This window comes from Drosophila simulans, chromosome 3R (assembly GCF_016746395.2).
Source record: "Drosophila simulans strain w501 chromosome 3R, Prin_Dsim_3.1, whole genome shotgun sequence".
In the NCBI taxonomy this organism is placed as follows: Eukaryota; Metazoa; Arthropoda; class Insecta; order Diptera; family Drosophilidae; genus Drosophila; species Drosophila simulans.
The window spans coordinates 18,876,160-18,895,695 of record NC_052523.2 but is presented as its reverse complement, the minus strand read 5'-3'; the positions used below and the strand labels follow the sequence as shown (position 1 = coordinate 18,895,695).

The following is a 19,536-nucleotide window of genomic DNA, read 5'->3' as shown; positions in this document are numbered from 1 at the left end:
TAAATAGTAAGTATATTCTTAATCGGATATTCCATTATTTCGTACCGTCTCAGTGTCTTTTGAAACTTGGTGGTTACCGAGAACAACTGCTTAATGGTAGTCTTCTTTTTGGGATTACGTCGTTGGGCGCTCGCGGGATCCAAAGTCAGCTCGGATACGTCGGCGGGTCTTGCCAACCGCACGGCGGTAAATAGATTGTCCAGGATTCGGTGACGACCCACGAATCGGTCCTCTCGATTGTCTAAATCCCGCCAAGCTGCACAAGAGACTTCAGTTAAAAACAGTGCATATTTAAATATTGGATTAAACTCACTTGAGGGCACTACACTAGCCGGCACAGAGGTTCGATAGGTTCCCCATCCCTTTACATTGCCGCACGCGGCTCGCAGGAAGTAGCGACGACCCTGGGTGAGGCCCGATATGTGACACTGGGCACCCATCGTGCCATGGAAGCTGATCCATTCCAGTAGCTCACTCTCGCCCACAACGTTGTTGAAATCCGCGCGGGTCGACCATTGTACTGTAAAAATGTAATATAATTGGATATTAATGATTTTAAGCTTTTAAAACATTTGTCAAGGGTTTTAAGTTGTTGATGCCTTTCTGGTACAATAGCTCCGCGGGCAAAATCAGACAGACAACGCGAATCAAATCCAGAACCACATTCAAACCGCAACATGGCGGCCCAACCACAATCACAAGTCCCATTCCACTGCCTTTGCCACTTGACGTTCCTGCGGCTTACCTTTGAATTTCGTGCCGATGGCCCCCTCGAAGGGCTCTAGTATTTGGACGCTGATGGAATTGTCGCCAGTGACGTCGACAACCACGGAGGCGGGTGCATCTGGCGGCCTGGCCTGGTCCCAACCGAGCTGCAAGCGCCGCAGTCCCTTGACACGGCGCTCCCAGATGCCTATCTGTTTCTCCACCTCGCTGCCCGTGCAGCCAGTTACCGATGCACTGGAATTGCCTGCAGGGAACGACGAGTTTAGATTCTGATTAAGTGCACTCTCCAATTGACTCGACGAGCACTCACCAATTATGATGCTCGAGATGGAGGGACGCGATGCAAACACCGGCGGACAGAGGCCCTCCGGTCCACTTAGATCGTGAATTCTCGACTCGGCGTCCTTGAGCAAGCCGTTCAGTTTGGTGCCAATGGTGTCCACAGAGACTGCGGATTGAGATTGATCGATGAAAAGAACAGTCGAAAGACAAATCAAAAGCCACTTACACTGAGAGCCCTCCACAGCGCCATGCTGAAGCAGCATCCTGGTCATGGAGCGATTATTGCTTAACACCGCCAAGTCCAAAGCAGATAGACCATCGTTATTGATGCTGCGAAGGATTATGTATATCAGTTACTAAATGTCCTCTTCAAGTTGGAAGGATCTAAGCTCACCTGTTTACATCTACGTCGGTGGACTCTAGAATAGTGCGCGCCTTCTCCAGGTGACCATGCTCCACCGCCGAGAAAAGAGCTATGAATGAAAACAAAACAAGTGAGTACTCTGGCGGAAAACCTTTCCCAAACTTAACAATAAGCTTAATGAGACTAGAATCGGTGGCGATGCGTGCCATGAACATATGTGGATAGGTTTATTGGGTCATACCATGCAGATGCAGATTGTTCTGCGTCAGTTTGTCCAGCTGGGCCTGGGCCAACTTCAGCTGTTTCTTGGACATTTTGCTGGCCCGCGGATGAGGCGTGTTTCCCGGGATCTTACTGCGCAGCTGTACCGGCTGCCTGTGCACCGAAAGTTGACCATTCGCCGAGGCATTCTCATCACCCAGCGGTGGTGAGTCCAATTCCGATGAACCCGTCTCATCATGATCATCCCGCAGCTTGGCATTTTTCGGCTGCGAGTGCCGCGAAATGCACAGTTGCGATTGGGAATTCGATTGGGAATCGGTTCGCGAATGGGGCAGTAGGAATTCCATTTCCTTGAGATCCTGTGAGTGGCAGGAGATGGCTGTCCGTATCTTGGCTACTGCCGCATGCTGCGTCAACTGCTCCGACCAGCGACTGGTGGACAGCAATGGAGCCGGATAATAGGTGGGATAGTTGTCCTGGTTGTTGTTATTGCCGCCACTGGGATTAACCACCTTCTCCCGCAGCCTGACACTATCGATGTCACCGTCACGTTTATCTTGCGGCAATATGTTGTCTGTGCGAGTATCGTGATTTGTGTTGAATACAAATAAAGAAGGGAAATCAAATTAAATGCAAAAATGAAAATCAAATAAAGGATATATGTAAATAAAACGCAGATGTGTGTGTGTGTGCATATATTTACAATGGCAAATGACCAGGAGCACCACGTTGTGTGTGTGAGTGGAAATGTAATTTAATTACAGTAATTGTCGTTTCTGCTTGCGATTAATTAAATATTAAACATTAATGCCGTTCACTCCCATTCATAGCCGCTATTATTTTCTATGCAATTGGGAATGCCGTTGCCTATGACCAAACCAATTAAATTAATTATGCACAAACCGTTGTGGATGCAAGCCATGTGAGTGTGTGTGTGTGTGTTTGTTTTAGAGCATGTGTATTGTTGCAACGTGTTATATGCGTTCTCCGTGAAGCAGCCAACCCACCTGGACCCGAATTAACGAACCCACCCACCCGGGCAGTCGGTGAACCCAACGAACCAGCCAACCACCCACCAATTTTCATTCAATTGACTTTAATTCGCTGCCATAGCCCAGCAGATCCATGAATTGTTGTGTGAGCAAGCATTTACGATGATATGAAGTGGCTCAGTTTTTTAATTACCCCTCATGGGGGTCTTCTTCTTCTATATATGCATATATATATATATACGGGTTAAGGGCAGCCAGAGAATTACCGATCTCTTACCATCGATGGCATAGTGGCTGTGGCGACGCTGCTGTTGCGCCGCTGCTGGCGACGATGATGGTGACGATGATGATGTGGAGGTGGCTGTGCCGGTGGCCCGATGCGGGGACACTTTCAATTGACAGAACCTGGTCAGCTCGTTGAGCGTGTGAAACGATTTCTGGCGAACGAAGACCGCCGGAGAACGCAGACAGCTGCTCATCGGAAGCTTTTGCGGCATATTGGGAAGTTTAGTGCTATCGCTGTGGTAGCATCTGCAAGAGCACACAACATTAACGACCCGATTTGGTCATGGATTAGGCCAGGTTTATACTGTCTTTTCATGTGTGCAGCCTGCTTTATGTACAATACACATGCATGTGTATCTACATATGTACGTATGTATTTTTATGCACACTCGTGAAATGAATATTCATCCTCCTAGTCTCGAATCTCCCACCAGTTTTACGGGTTTCGTCGATGGTTGGTTGTAAACAAATGGAATGCATGGCAAAGACATATGCAAACGAGTTGCGAAGAAAAATCGCTTTGTGATGTAATGATAAAGCACGGAAATATCTGCCTTGGGAAACCCTACCCTTGAAATAGACCCACAGCTGCCTTTCGATTCATATGACACAGACCATTTGGCGTGGGTCATTGACCCACTTGCAGGGTATAAAAATCTCCATTTCAAACGTGATTGATGGGCAATAAAAGAGTTTGGCAAAACGCAAACAAAGCCATCGAAACATAACTGGGATAAACACAAACTTCCACTGATTCACTGTTTTAGTCGTTTCTAAAGCTATCACCAAATGAGGGTTTTATTGGCAAGAAGAAAATGCACGACGAACGTTTTTTCTGCTCGTATAAAATGCATTTTTAAGTGAAGCATACAAACTTCTTTATAAAGCTTTTCAAGAATAGTTGAAAAACAATCTTTGTGTCCTCTCTGTTTTTCCAGGTAATAACTTCCTTGTCACCATTTCATTTTTTTGATAGGATTTAAGGGGGCACCTACAAAAATTCAGGTAGAAAATTGGCTTCGATAAATGGTAAACATTCCTTAGAATACGCGTTCTGTTTATTTCTTTCCTAAGAAGATTTGATTCACTCGACCAGAAATGTTTTTATGGTAGAATAACATTTTATTTTCGTCATGAAGGTTTTCATCTACACATTTTTTAATTGGCTGTACCAAATGAAGCTGACTTTGAGGCTCTCAAGCAAAACAATCTCAATCACAACAATTTCCAATTCACTTTTAGATTCATAAACCACTTTGGCACCGGTTACTATATGCAATCACACTGCTGCGATCCTTAAAGGATTTAAACTGAAGGTCTTAAGGGACACCTACGGCTGTTCAGGTAGGGCATCGGCTTCCGAATTGTCGCCGTGCGCATGCGCGTCGTTCCATAGATGCCCTGCTGGGCATGTCGAGTGATATCCGCCAGCACGGCACTGGATTCCTCGCCACTGAAGGTCTTCTCCAGATCCGAGTCGAGTGTGGCTTTCGGCGCGAGTTCTGTTTGTCGGCAGTAGCTCTCGGGGATCTGGAGCAACTTGCAGGCCTTCCGAGGCAGCTTCGCACCCACTGGCAAGGAGGACATGAGCCTTTCGATGCCCAGTTCATCGTGGTCACAGGAATCGGAGTTCATTGCTCTTTTCAGCGGCACAAATTCGTTCTTGCCCTTCACTTTGGTGGTCAGAACAGCCACTGCATCCAGATCGCCCAGCATGCGTAGTGCCTTGGCCGCCTTGCTTTTGTCCAAGGTGGCCGATCCTCGCGAGCTGCGATTGCGCATGTGCAGCTGGGTGCGCAGCTTAAAGGGAGACTGCATTGACAGGGCGGGACTGTGTAGCTTGTTTTTTAGCCGCCGTAGAGAGGAACGGACCGAGTGAGAGCGCCGCAAGGCGGGCAGCGAGTCCTCGCTCTCATTGTTCTTCTGCGGGGTAACTGCCGCCGCCGCCTCCTGCTGATCCTTGAACTTGGCATACGAACTGAGAGCCTTGCGACGCTCCATTGGTCACAGCAAAGTTTGCACTCTACTTTTTGTTTTGGTTTTTTACTACGACCTATCTTTTGTATTAGTTTTCACTGAGAGGCATGTCCTCCGTATGGCGAGGTTTTCCGCTTTTCGATCGATTGGGTTTTTATGCCAGGATTTTCCGTTGTGCGCTTCGCGTGGTTCAAACTCAAACTGAGAGCAGCCAAGAGACGTGATTCAGAATTCAAAATTACAGCCAGCAGGCTCTCTGGATCACAGGCTCTCTCTGGTCCTGTTTACCCCTCACGATCTCTCACCATACAGTTGAGGTCAGTAAAATAGCACTCAGATGTTACTTCCCACATATAAACCCTAAAAACCCCAACAGTTTTAGTACTTGGCTGACATAAACATCGGGTAAACTGCATGTTTATACTCGAATCATAAACCAACGCTAATAATATGATAACAATATTCCATACCATACAATTCAACTTGGCTAACTTAAACATTCGTGATGGCCAACTGATATGAGCAACTATTTTCTTGAAAAAAGAAAAGGTAGATTAGATAAGCATAATTGATCACCTAATTAAATTGACTCACGTTTAGTGTGTCATAATAGATTTGCAAAATTTAGCCAAAGCAACTCCTATTATACTTCCCTCAGCTGTATTTTAAAGTACTTCCCATAAAGAGGGTCGCTGTGCTCTCTTTCTCTCGCTCTCGCTACCTACCCTCCAAATGTTGTTTTCAGGAAATATCAGTCTACTTGATCCCTGTTTACTGGGCTTCGCGCTTTTGGTTTAATTTTAGACAGGGTCCGCATTTACATACATACAAATATACTCGTACCTAACCATACCTGCCTTTCATCAACTCGCCTAAGCTGTCGCGGTTCCCGAAAATCCTTAGGATGCTTTTGTTCTCCTTCCGCCAGGCTGAGCGGGTGTTGTAAAATCAATTATCGGGTATTTCGAGCGTCGTGAAGCAAGAACAAATCAGCTGTGGTCCTTGGAGGACACCAAATGCATCGCTGTCGTCGAGTCCTGGCCCTGATTTATCGATGTCTGTCTGCACCCACAGCTATATATACATATGTGTAGGTGTTGTCTTGTCGCCCCGAGCAATGAAGACAAATGGAATAAATGAAATTTACGTCGCGTCTAGGAGTCGTCGAAAGTCAGTCCCCGATTAGCCTCACAAAATGGAAAACTAATTGGAAGAACCAAATCGAATACGAAATCATACGAGACTTCGAGTATGTGCCCCCAATCGAAACGAAACTGGTTTCATTTTTCAAATTGCTTCCATTTACGAGTATATTCGTGTGTGAGTTTCGGTTTGAATCCCATTTGTTTGCTAATTTTAGACAACAATGTCCCCATGCGGATGAGTGTCGCACGCTGGTTATTGGTCCACCTGTCAACAGCCCCTTAGTTCCTCGGAAATGGAGATGCTGGGAGCTAGTGTGCGTCTCGGATATCATCTATTAATATTTAAACGCTTGGCAAGGTCAGTGACGAAGGGCGTTTTTGTGGTGACTCAGGTCAGCCAGCCTCTGATTTAGATTTGAATTGAAACTCTGATTTGGAAAACATTTCTACATTTCTGATTCATCACATAATTAAATAGTAATACCATTGGTATTTGTTACCAAAAATCTATTCAGCACATACATATGTAAATTCGTACTATTATTCTTTAAATATTCGTATGGCCAATTTAAGTAACTTTTTGTGCAATCTTATAAGTGAGTTGCGGTATTGTAATATACAGAAATTCTTCGATTATTTTCTTTGTTTTTAAGCACACCCTAATATTTGATAAGCGTGTGTTATACTTTAAAAGATAATATGTTATTATCCAAGAGTATATATGTATTTGTTATACCCTAATTAAGTAATTTGCAGTTTCAAAATGTGTATAAGGCTGTATTTACAGTAGAATTCAAATTATGAATCAGAGATTCTAAAGTGCTTTCGCAATCGAAATCCCAGCTCTTAAACAAAAGCGGATTAGCTTGGAGCTGTTTAAGTGATAACATTGGAGAGTTAGCTTTGCTAACTCCTGCCCCCTCAAATCAAACTAAACAGTCAATTGGGGGTGTGCAATAAATAAAATTTGCTGACCCATAAACTTGAGCAAAAAAAACCGAGAGTGACACTAACGAAAAAATGCTGGAGATGGAACTGGAACTGGAAGCGGAGACTTGATGCCCTGGGCACTCGGTTTTGCAATTGCAGGATAATAAAATTTATGAAGCTACGCCGCACAAAATTGCCCAACATAAATCACGGCGAACGTTCTCGACGACAGCTACGCTGGCATGGGGATCCAATGATGCGGGAGGACGGGATGGAGGTCATCGAATGGGCCACCCAAATCCTCTCGGGTAGACAAAACAACATAATCCACTTAATGGAGACGACAAGGGAGTACCGATAATGGCGGAGGAGTCGTCTCTCCTTTCTGGAAAACCCCGTAAATTATGCAGAATTTATCTTACATTCTGTGCTGTCATAATTGTCAAATCTACCACACATTTAGCAAACTTACGAGGGGCAGACAAGTTGCCAACCAGCCAAGCAGCCAAGCGAGTGAGCAGCCCAGCATTTTCGACTTAATTTAAATAAATTTGCCGCTTCCTCAATAAAAGCAGCTTTGAGTACACTGGATGTGCCTCGGTCCGGAGTCTCGAGTTGGAAATGAGGAGCAGGCCAGTGGAGGCGGGGGGCAGACGCAAGGCGCAAACAAAAAGCATATTTTATATGACTCTGATTTCGAGTGCAAATCGCATTATGAGGAGTTCAGCGGAAACGCTAATTGAATTTAAGTAACCATGCCCCATCCCACCAAGGCATTTCTGCGGGATAAATTGTGGAAAAGTGGAGCTTTCAACTTGACCTTTGTCTCTGCAATCAGCAAGCGCATTTAATTCTATTGGTTTACTGTGCCAAATCACGAAACTAATGTATTCATATTAATCAGATATGCAAATTGGACCCTCGTCGCTATCACAGTGACCAAATGGAAGAAAGAAACCCGCTCCCGTGGCCGAAAAAGTCCCAGCCAAAATGGCAATAAACGTTTCGACCGGGTCACTCGGACTCGCCCAACTTCCTGGCCCATTTTTTTCCACCGACCATCTTCCGCCTGATCCGCTGTGGAAACAAACACAAACCAATAAGCCAGCATTTAAAATTATGTAAATCCAGCGCGATTTGCACAAAGTTTTTGCCGTTGACTATATTTTTTTTTGTATTTCTGTGTGGGATTTCTCTTTTTTTTTTACCCAGGCAGGGTCAAGGCGCAAATCTGTCGTGCATAAAGGGATCTCGGTTTTTGCGTAGATTTTATTTTTTGGGTTTTTAGACTTTTGTCCTGCAAATTGAAAAGTTTATGCGGGATGTGGGTCTAGAGTTCAGGGGGAAAGGGGGGGAGTGCACTATTAACATGGTCTAAATACGCACACAGCAAAAGTTTCAAAATCAACAAAGAAGTTTCAACTCACTAATTTTTCAAGCCCTTAAGTCAATTTTGGTTTTGCATCGTATTTATTTCAGCATGTTTTTTTCCAAAAAGCCACTCGTGCTTTGAAAATTTCATTTGGAGGCATCATGCTCGTCGAATACTTGGCACAATTCCTTAGACGAGAAAGTATTCGTGTCTCTTGTTTTCAGAAAATGGCATTTCTCTGCCGATTTTTGTGAGTTAATAAAGAGCCACTTTGTTCACGTTATTACATTTTCTAAGTGAAACTTCCTCGTAAAAATTGGTATTGCGTTCCTAACACGATTCGCAGAATTTTTCGCCTTGTTACAATTTTCTCAGGAGACGACCATGTTTAGCCAGTAAGAAAGCTCAATCGGCACATTTGGGTCACTCACTACAAATACAAGCGTGTGTGTGTGTGTGTCCCACTGCCTGTTCGTGTGACCTTTGCGGGCATTAAGTTCAAAAGTCGCACAAGTTTTCTCTGCGGCTGCCACAGAGCATTTGACATATGTGCCGCCCGTAGCCCATAGCCATTCATTTGCATTCTCCTATGTGTATCTGAATTTGTATCTGTATCTGTATCTACAAACTCGGTGTATCCGCCCGGTTGCCGTGTTCGGGGGATTCGGATTCGGAATCGGATTGGGATTGGTAGTGGTATTGGTGGGTCGCCGTGTGGAATCTACGTGCTCATTGCGTTCTTTGACAAACGTGACAAACGCAACTTCAATTCAGCCGTCGAAGATATGTAGGGAATCACAGCTATAACGACAACGACAACGGCAAGCATTCCATTTATATTGTTTGATATAAAAGTCTTTTGATTGATTTCGCTTTGCTTATCTGCTTTGTAAAGCGATTTCCATGGGAGAACACATGGAAACCGAATGGGAATAGCCATAGACATAGCTTTGGTAACCGGAGGATAACCTAAGGTCAGGCGGGTTAGGAACCAAGGGAGCTGGGGAAGTTGGGGGTCGACTGAAGACCATTATAGTGTTTCACTTTGCACGACTCGTTGGTCGCGCTGTTCGACATTTGAAAATCGATGCGAAGGCCTTTAAAGAGTTGCTCCTATTACAGGCAGAGATTTAATAAATTAGCATTTCTGGGAACTTAATGAGTCAGGCGTGGGTGGTGGCGTTCTGGATCCGTTGCTAATGAAGGCATTGAATGGTAGTCGTTGGAAAAGACTGAGAATTGTCATACGACAGAGCACGCTTTTGTTTTCGAACTCCAGAGCTACTACATATATAAAAAAGCGGTTCCTATTCAAATTTCGTTACCGCACAAGTCACGCTATTCCCCCATTTCGCTAAAAAGCGCTTCAAATCACACATTCTACCTTAATCATGGGGAACACACCTATGGGATTGGGGGCTCTCTACCTTATCTGCAGACATACTTATTGTACAATACACATCGACGACAACTGATATCTTTGCCCGCTTGTTGTTCTGTTGCTTCCCTCGCAATGTTTATTTTTCAGCCATGAGCTGCGCAAGTTTTTGAGCTGCCAAAACCAGCAAATGCGATAACTATAAGATGGGCGGAAGAAGCGCTGGCGGGCTATAAGTAAACAAACTTAAAGAATGGCTAAAAGTTGCCAGCAATGTGCCACAGCAAATTTCACGTTGAATTCTTTTTAATCAAACATTTAAAACTTTTTAATAAGTGCACAACTCCCAATAAAATAGAATAGCGAAGGCAAACGCAAACATAAACTTTGGCCTGCGGGCTGCTCTTAAGTGCTTCGGGTCGGTACTCCTTTCCGACCCCAGCAAAATCCTCTTCTCAGGTGACTATGGATCACGGAACTTGGCTGCACTGGAAGAAATTGCAACCCTTCTTTTAGGTAATAAATAAATATACCATTAAGAGATTATTTCCCCTATGATGATACATTTTTTCAGTGCACACTAGAAGGTCTTATTTTTTCATGCTTTAAAGCCACTAACTTTCGCTGTACATTATTGTTTTTGTACTACTTTGCGGCTAAAAGGAAAACTCATACATTCGTCTCTTGAACTTTATGTGCGGAATCATTGGAGGGTTTACGGTTTTGTTTTGCTAAACGAACCAAGATAGAAACAATGGCTAAAAACAACCGTTGAAATATTAATGGTCAGCATGAACTTCGGCTTGAATTGGAAGCAAAGTGGGTGGAAAATGGAAAAATGGAACTTGGAACTTGGTGGCCTAGGAAAATTGCGTGCTGAGCCAAATTTGCAGCTGTCAGCGGCAGAAAGTGCAGTAAACAAACCGCAAGGCATAACATGCACATTGGGAAAACGCAGTGGAATATGAAAAACGTAGCTGACGAGGTTTTTTTTATAATGCCGGGTTTTTCCAACTAACAGATGAAACATTTTCCTTTTCAGACGCCCGACAACTTTGACTTTCCTGCGGTGTGAATAAACCTTGGTTAACAAAAGCCAAGACGACGCAAAAATGTTGCAATAGTTGAAGTTTTTCATGTCGTTGCATATTTTTCAACCCTCCCCTCCAACCCCTTCAACGATCACTCAAAAAACAACAACAAAGTAAGAGGCTGCCTTTGTGTAACAGTGTGTGTCTCTGCTTGGGTTGTGTGTGCATGTGTGCTAAAGGTGAAGTATGTGTGCGTTGCTTACCTGTTCATTGTGCGGGGAGCGTATTTAAAATTGCTGCACAAACCACTTTAATGAAAACGTCGACTGTGAAAACAACACAACAAATGAGACAACAACAAAGATCAGTCGGCTTGCAAAAAGCTTTTTGCAGTTGCAGTTCCTTGTGGCTGTGTGTGCGCGAGCGAGAGAGGAGCTTACACAGAGAGAAAACCATTCGGTTTCTGTTTCAATACAACTTTGTAACTAATACAATTTTTATTTAACAGCATATTTTTTGTATTGGTATGCTGTATAATTCACAGTATTTTTAATTAAATTTGTGGGTTAAGCATTATTGAATTTAGTTGACACCAATCGAGCTAATTTTCTTTATTAATTTTAAATTTTCATTGTGGTTGATAATGATTAAATTGACAATATTCCAAATGTTTCGCAGTGTAAATAATTATGTTGCATTAAAGAGGGGGCGGCGTGAAGTGAAGAAGAAGACGCATCAGAAGGGAGACAGTTTGATAGACACGTGAGTAAATTGCTCTCGCCTGCTCTCCCGTTCCCTTTTCTCTTGTCGTCCCTCTCTGCCGCAAAAGCAAAAGTTCACTTTCGCTGCCCCCTCTCTGTCTTTTTGCCTGAGCAATTGTTGTTGTGGCGGCTCCCACAAAGTTGGACATGCAATCCAATTACCGTTAGAGCCCAACTGTCTCCCAGCAAATTGCAGTTTTTACTGGCACGTAATATTTAATTAACATTGCTAATAAACACACACTACGAATTTCTCTTTGCCCCGCGGCTCTTTTTGTGTGTATTTTTTTAAACACTGTTTTGAGTTTAACGTTTCTTTTTTAACGAAAGCGACGCCTTTAGTTTTTTGACACTTCTTAAGCAGCACACTCACACAAAGACACTCTCTTTTTGTGGGCTCTCTCTTTTTAAGCAGGTAACACCAACAAGGTGATCTCTCTCTCGCAACACTCACACAGCGACACAGCAAACAGGTAGCGCGTATATGTACGTACACTCACACACACGCTGGCGCAGCAAGCGAAGCAGAAACAAAACGCAAAGAGACGCGTTTTTTCATTTGCGCAATTTTTTAAATTCACCAGAAATCCGGTATCTTATTCAGCACTTTCAAACAAATAATAGATCATCCATCCATTGGATGTGGACTATAATCAAGGGATTCGCCAATTGGAGCGCCTGTTTTTTTCAAAACAGTAACGAAACGAGGGGAAACTCTTATTCGCGTCGCCGACAAGCAGTGTGCTCTCCGCTCAAAAGACGATCGCCGACTGAGAAATAAGAAAAGCAAGTTGATTTTCAGTTGTTGCGCCTGCGATCGTGGGGAATAATAGTTATTGTTGTTGTCTGCCGGCGTCGCGGTCGACGTCTGCGTTGGCGTTTGCGTTGGCCGTTAATGGTCAGCGCTTCCCAGTTAATCGCTGTTTTCCAAGAAGTCGCCATTTTAGTGGTATGCCATGCAAAAAGCTAGCTAGAAAACTGAACTGATCTAGCTATTTTGTAAGTTTTTGATGCCAAGCTGTCAGCACTGGAATTTACTCTTTGTGGCGTTGCAACTTGGAAGCTTCTCTGCTGGGGGCAGCGATAAAACGGAATAGTGAGTGGGAGAGAAAAGAAGCCGCTCTCAGAAAGTCTATTTCTTGCTATCGCAGAGAGCATAATCCATTGGGGGTTTTGAAAGGAAGCTCGGCTTTGTTAATTCGTTTATCACAAGCAATTTCTCGAAGAAACCGATAAATGCAATTACACAGGAAAAATTACTATAAATTTATATATTAGGAAATTGAGAAATGCTATCTGGAAAATGCTTGGAAATAACAAACAATTTGTTCAGGAGCTTTAACTCACTACTTTACTGAATAATTGTTGTGAGATCATATCTTATCTTAGTATTGTACATCACATACCAGTAGTATGTGCTAATTTCTCAATATGTAATTATAATCCGCTGGCTTTACTGATACGTATTAATCGTAGCCTTGTTCCCGCTTTTTATTGCTTCCACTCCGATAGGCTGGTCTTTGAAGTGCACTTCCAGGAAAAGTTTGGCTACAAAGTTTTGCTAAAAGGAAGCCGCTTGAGCATTTTGAACAACTTTTGGTTTTAGCCTGGTAACCATTTCAACGGATTGAACCGCGAAGCACTACCTCACAAGTTTTCACCGTTAGCGTGTTGAGTATTTTAAGGCCTTGGAAGTTTGTCTATGCTAATGTTTCACCTTTAAACAAAGTTTGTGCAGATTCTCTAGTGCGCCAGTGCGCATTAAATCGAATGTCTGATTTATGCGCCGCTCTGCGATTTTCAATCTTTTAGACTTTGGAGCCTCGGGCACTTGGCCCAAGTGGCAATCGATTTAATTCCGCGCCTGCCCGGCTTTCCATCCGGAAAACTCAAGTGCGCATTTGAATTTCAATCAGCCGGCTGCAGCGAAATAAATAAGCCACCGATGACTAGAACGACGAGCTCTTTCCCGTCCACTTCCATTTCCCCTTTCTTGTCAGGAAGTGAGCTTCCAACGCAACAGTGATGCGTTAGTGCGATATTTTTTGGTCTTATCTAGCTAGTTTTGGGCAAATATAGTAACTTGATCTGCAATGTTCTGTCTAAAAAGCAATAAATAGCCATAAAGTTCCAATAAAATTCTACAAACCATAGCTGCAAGGAAAATATTATGTTTTAGATTGTTAAGAATGGATAGCACTATCCAATGATACGGCACGCATCGCCTGGCAACAAATTTTGGATTCCGCATCCGATTTCCCGCACTCACCGTTTATGATTCTGGTCAGCTTGGAGCGGCGCGTGGATGAGGGGCTGAGCATGCTTTCGCGCCGACTGCTGCTCGCACTGCTGCCCCCGTTGCCGCCACCAGATGCCCCATGGTGGTGACCCGAGCTCGGTCCACCCGTTGCTGATCCGGATCCCAGTGCCGAGTCACCGTAATTGACATTCAGCTGGGCCTGCACCTGCGAGGCGAAGGAGCTGCACGTTGAGTTGGAGTACAGGCTGCTGGCCGATGGACGTTTGCTGAATGGCGAGGGGCCGCCGGATGCGGAGGCGCAGGCACCTGGTCCCGTCACTGCCAGCGAGGGGCGTGGCGACTCACTAAACACAATCTCGGCAAAGGAATCGATGCTGGCCGAGCGCTGCAGAGCACTGCTGTCCTTGCGCCTGCAAAGAAATAAAACAGAAACATAAAAAATAGAAAACACATAAAGCAAAGCCATGAAACACGACGAGCAGCTCAATGGATTCTGGCGGGGATTCCCTAAGGAGGAGGGCACTGGGCACATCCTCTAACAAGTGCAAACTTGCCGAGTATCGTAATTACTTCACGCTGTCTGACATTTTAATGAGCTGCCCGCCGACCATTAAGTGCCGCTGCGGTCACTGGCCGACCGGCCTAGTTGGCCATAATGCGACCGTTCTTTATGGCCTGGCCAAGAGGAGAAAGCCGCTCAACGGGGCAGCGGTACAAGTGTCGCCACTGCTGTGCAGGTGCACTTAGAAAAAAACATGCGATTTTCAAATTTAGAGTTTTCTTTTTAAAATCAAAGCAGTAGTTTTTTGAAAAACTTATTTTTCTAGATGTGGTTAGGCATTTTAAGGTTTTGTTTTGTACGATTTTTCTCTAAGTGCAGCCACCACAGTGGACAGCTGGTGCTAATGCGATGCCGCGGATAATGCTGACAAAATTGACGCATGTTCATTGCCGCTCGAGCGTATTTCTTCATTCAAGTCAAACACTTTTCTGCGCTTTTCCCGCACTTTTCTTCGGTTTTTTTTTTGCGTTCAACTGGCACGCTTTTGCCCATGACTGGCCAAGTTTATGGCCTGCGAATGGAGGTGAGTGATGTGGCTGATGGGTCCGAGTAAACTGCAATTTACGGGCCACTTGGCGGCCTAGTAATGGATTAATTTGCCATCTGCCTGGGAATCGGTGATGGAAAGGGATGGGATGCACCGTGAATTTGAACTTTGCCAGCGCGAACTTTGTTTTTCTTTTGCTGCATCATATTGTGCAGTGTTTACACTGCCCAGAATTCATTTGCAAGCCGCACACACAAATTGAGTTACCTACCCCCCCTCCCTGCTCTTTTGCTCATTTACAGCATTTGCATAATCAGAGTCAAGTTGGCAAACTCGACCGCATTAAGCACGCACCAGCCTTGAGATGAACTTTCTCTATGCCAGCGACTCGTAACCAGTTTGTCCTCCAATGAAAGCTCATATATTAATGCGAGATTCGGTTGTGTGTGTGTGTGTGTGTGTCCGTGCAACATGTCGTATGCGCAACATTTTCAATTAAAACCGCAAAGGCTGTCGGCAATCGCATCGCCCTCGTAAATTCAAATTGAGATATAGGAACGGGAATGGTGATGGGGATGGGGTAGAGAGGACTCCGCCTTGTAGACGGATGCATTTGTACACACGCTAATTCTGTTAATCCGAAACCATAATAGACCCAGAGTCGCTCTTGCCGCGTTGCTCGTCGTCTCTTTCGTGGAACAATTAAGTGAGTTTGCAATTAAACACATTCATAATTTGCCAACAGCTAAATACGCTTAATCAACGCAAATTCAATCAAATTACGACGCTTTTAAGCAACAAACGAAGTGCTTCCCCAACCCCAAAAAGTCAACCCTATCCCCATCAAGCTGGTACTTCTCTGGAAACACTGCCAGAAATAAGTACCTAAGGCTTACTTTAAGTTGCTAAAGTCAAAATCATTTACTTAAGTTATTAAAGTAGTATTTAGAAAAGTGTGCTTTTGTTTGATCACTACGATTTTTCTCTGTGTACCTTCACATCCCATAATAAAGTGTGGTGCAAAAACTTGTACTCGTCATCGTCGTGGATGCCTGATGGCTGGACTTGAGTGCGGTATCCATAGGTTGGCTAGGGGTTGTTTCTAGGGGGGTGGTGCTTACGGAGTGGTTAGAACTATAAGGAACCCCCAAGCCACAGACACATTTCACGACAGGCGACAGGCGGCAAAGTAGACCCTAGTTAGCTCTACTTGACTTGCCGCTGTGTCGTCTTGCCCTTGCCAGTTGTCAACCTCATCGTGGGCGGATTGGGATGCAGATGAGGAATGACAGGCGACCATATGCCCAGAGTTACCAGTGCCTAGTCCCCCCCATAAGATGGCAGCGTGTTTGCCAACAAACCTCAAAGTAAAGCTCTGGATAAGGCTGACAGCCAGGAGCTGTCGATAGTAATGATTGTTATTAACTTATGCATACAAGCACTTTAGCCAACTGCCAACTGGTGGCAAATAAGTCAAGAGCTGGGCCAAACAAACTGGGCCAATGTTTTGCTTTGCCAGGGATACCATATTGGAAAATCAACAATTTGACTTGACGAGGTCGTTTATAATTAGTCATAAGGTCGACCCTCCTGATAAAAGGTAAAATAAAAAGATCCTTAAGTTACTAATCTCAATATTAATATTTTAAAGACACTTCATACATATAAATATAATATTTTTATACTTTGGGTGATTTTTTCTGTGATAAAAGTCGAAAAATTATATATTTTTCTATGATACATATATTCCTTTTAAATCTTTTAAAATCGAATGTTGTCTGCATGTGTGATCCACTCATTTTGTGAGTGCCTCCGCAGCAGATTTTTCTGTCATTTGGGTTTCTCATTTACATTTTTCACCCAACTGCCTGATTTCAGATGCGATTCCCCGGGAAATGTGCTAAGAACAGGTGACACATTTACGCACCCAATCCCTTGACTGCTTAAATATTTCAGGCTTCCTTGGGGGCAAAATGCTGTGCAAATTTCTGGTCATGTCCTTGGCAAACTCCTTTAAGCCTTCGAAGGTTGGGGAAAGTGACAACCTAGTGTGGAAAATGCTCCTAATGTTCAGTTGACTCAGATGTGGGTTGGCAGTACCCAAAAACAATTGACTTGGACGACATGGCTTAGTGTCGTCGGCAGAGTAATTGGATGTGAGTGAAAAGTGCATTGGGATATGGAAGTTAGTTAACTCTGGATCGATATCCCTTTTGGTCCGTTTCAAATGAGCCGCACATTAGGCCTAATGACTGTTGGCCAACTTCAACCAGCCGGCGACTCATTCAGGGTCACATCTGCCAAATTTTAGCTTGTTGTCTGTCGTTCATCATCAGTGGTTGGGGCTTGCCCCCTGCACTTTCCGACCTTTTATGCGAATCGCACACACACACACACGCACCGAGGTTCCCCGCTCAAAGGACACAAAGTGAAACTGAAAATAAATCAGAAACAGAATGGCGGTCGTGCCGCACAAATTGATGTTGACATCAGCAAGTCGGCGACTTCGTCGGGGCTTTTAGCTCAACATTTTTTTTGTATTATGTATTTTTTTTTCGGTTCCGCGAAGCCGCATGCAATTTATAAAATTTTACACTACATAACCTACCGCCACCGCCCACGCAAGTCAGCTAATGAGTTTTGTCATTGTATTTGTTTTCGCATCGCTGTGTGTGTGCGGTGTGTGTGTGTGTGCTTTGAGTGTGTTTGTGTGGGTGCATGGCGCACATGACGTATGCGCAATTTCAGTTATGGTTCGTTTACTCGAACTTCCAGTGGCATCTTGTTGTCGCAGCTAGTTTAGTGGCAGCCAGTCGTTCTTGCCACAGGAGCAGTGGCGTCAAGACGCACAAAACTTTATCCCCAACATTGGACTGGCTGCGCGGTGGCAGGACACCATTTTATTGGCTCCGCATCGCGTCCTTTCCATCGCAGCATACCTCTGGATGGCAAAATGCGGCGGCATAACAAGTTTATAACTTAGTATAAACATTTATATATTAACAACTGCATATTATTGAAAATGTACAGCGTTTGTTTGCCTTTGGCAGCTACATTAATCTAATTAATGGCAGCCTCTGTTTGTTTTTCAATTAGGCATATTTATGGGCGGAAGGGTCTTTTGTGTAAATGACAACATTTGCCTTTTTGCGTGTAAAGCAAAAAAACGGAAAATTTATTTATAAATAAAATCTTTGTTGAAACTAATTGTTTCTGACAGCAATGCTTAATCAGCCATAAATTAGAGAGCTATAACATTTTTTTTTAATTTTTTATACGAGATATGCTTTAGTCGACTACCACCTTTCGACTGCTTCGGTTTCTTAAAACGCTGACGCTTCGGTGGACCGCCTCCATCTTTGTCTTTGGCTGTTGGCTCATGAATAATGCATTCACAATTAAGCCAGTGCGGGCTGGAAAAAAACCCCAACTAAGACCCTAACTCGAATCCTCCGCCCATTGCCCACTTTAACTTGGCCAACTTGGAGCTTTGCAGTTATTATTATGCGCATTGCTGCCTGCTACTCTTGCCATTTGCGATGTTTTACTTGCGAACAAGCTCGTTGCCTCTAAATTTAGCCATCTAACAACAACGATCGCAACCCCAAAAAAAAGGACTCCTTTTGTTTCGGTTTCTGGGTTTTTGCATTTTAAAATATCAAAGTTTAAACGCATAAAACAGTGCCATGGCTAGTGACGTGGTAGCGCCACTAGACTCACTATATTCGAGTACATATATCCCAGTGTCCTGCTGTCAGACGAGCGATGAGAAGGGGAGTGGAGGGTGGGGAGTGGCAGACAGAGAGCGTTGCAATCAGTGTTGTGGGGGGGAAAAGGTCCTTTTGTACCTCCTGCGGCTTGTTTGCCAAAATGATTTTGCACTCTTGGCCATGGCCAACGCCAAGTGGTCCATTGTTGAGTGCCGGTTGCAGAGTTCAAGGCGCAGTCCTTTCCGCTCGTAAATTGCTTAATTCCGTCAGGGAGACATGTGGTATTGGTTCGGTTCGCATATCCTTTGGCTGCACATCGATAAATGTGCTTGCATAATTAATCAGGACTAGTTTTGATGCGCCCACAAATCCGTTGAAGCTTGTGAATTTCGAAACAGCATGTGCGCCGAAATTGGTAAAACCCATCTAACATGTACCACCAATCCAATCCTGCTTCACCCCACTCAATAATTCAATGTGGCTCAACAAAACACAAATTAAACCACAATTTAACAAGTGTGATTCGATTGGCTATGCGTATTGTTCGCGGTTCATACGCAAAAGCGTATATATTTTAAAATTAATAGCGATATGTATATGCAACTTGCAAACTCACTAAAATGTTTCGCTTTAATTTAATATATTTAATTGTTGCCGTTGTAAAATTGAGCTCTTAATTTGTAATGTACCTATGCCATACAATATGAAAAGCTTAAATGTGTATTAGGGCTAAATTTGCCATGGGGGCTTAAAAACATATTTAAGTAGGATTATATAGCAGTAGAATTAATCATCTTTTCTAACCTAGATTTCAAATTAAGGGGATTGTTTCGAATTATTTCCTAATTGGATGATTCCCTTTGAGTGTGATGTAAACTTCAGGTTGCAAAGCACGATTAAGTCCGTCTAATGCCAGCTGCAAGTCAGCCAGCTGTGGTTTGATTTGTGCAACTTATCGGGTGGGAGACCAGTGACGTTAATTAAGCCAGCATCCTCCGGAGAGGTAAGGATGGAGCGGTGGATGAAGCTGCTCCGGGCGTGTTAATCTTGCG

General features: G+C 43.9%; 1 protein-coding gene across 6 annotated transcripts in view; it reads right to left on the bottom strand.

Annotated features, from left to right (window-relative positions):
• The window catches only part of LOC6729137, a 43,675-nt gene that overhangs the window by 4,776 nt on the left and 19,363 nt on the right, over positions 1-19,536 (bottom strand). The window contains exons 1-10 of one of the 6 annotated variants that reach the window (XM_016177299.3): positions 11,960-12,275; positions 10,968-11,030; positions 2,864-3,117; positions 1,614-2,168; positions 1,403-1,481; positions 1,235-1,338; positions 1,037-1,174; positions 746-970; positions 314-520; positions 46-256 (exon numbers count right to left, since the gene is read on the bottom strand). In XM_016177299.3, the coding sequence (XP_016035790.1) occupies positions 46-256; positions 314-520; positions 746-970; positions 1,037-1,174; positions 1,235-1,338; positions 1,403-1,481; positions 1,614-2,168; positions 2,864-3,117; positions 10,968-10,975 (1,781 nt within the window). In that variant the 5' untranslated portion in view covers positions 10,976-11,030; positions 11,960-12,275. Of the gene's footprint in view, positions 1-45; positions 257-313; positions 521-745; positions 971-1,036; positions 1,175-1,234; positions 1,339-1,402; positions 1,482-1,613; positions 2,169-2,863; positions 3,118-4,205; positions 5,122-10,967; positions 11,031-11,959; positions 12,276-13,734; positions 14,136-19,536 lie in introns of those variants that run through there. The other 5 variants (XM_039295157.2, XM_016177295.3, XM_039295158.2 and 2 more) reach the window with 5 other exon arrangements.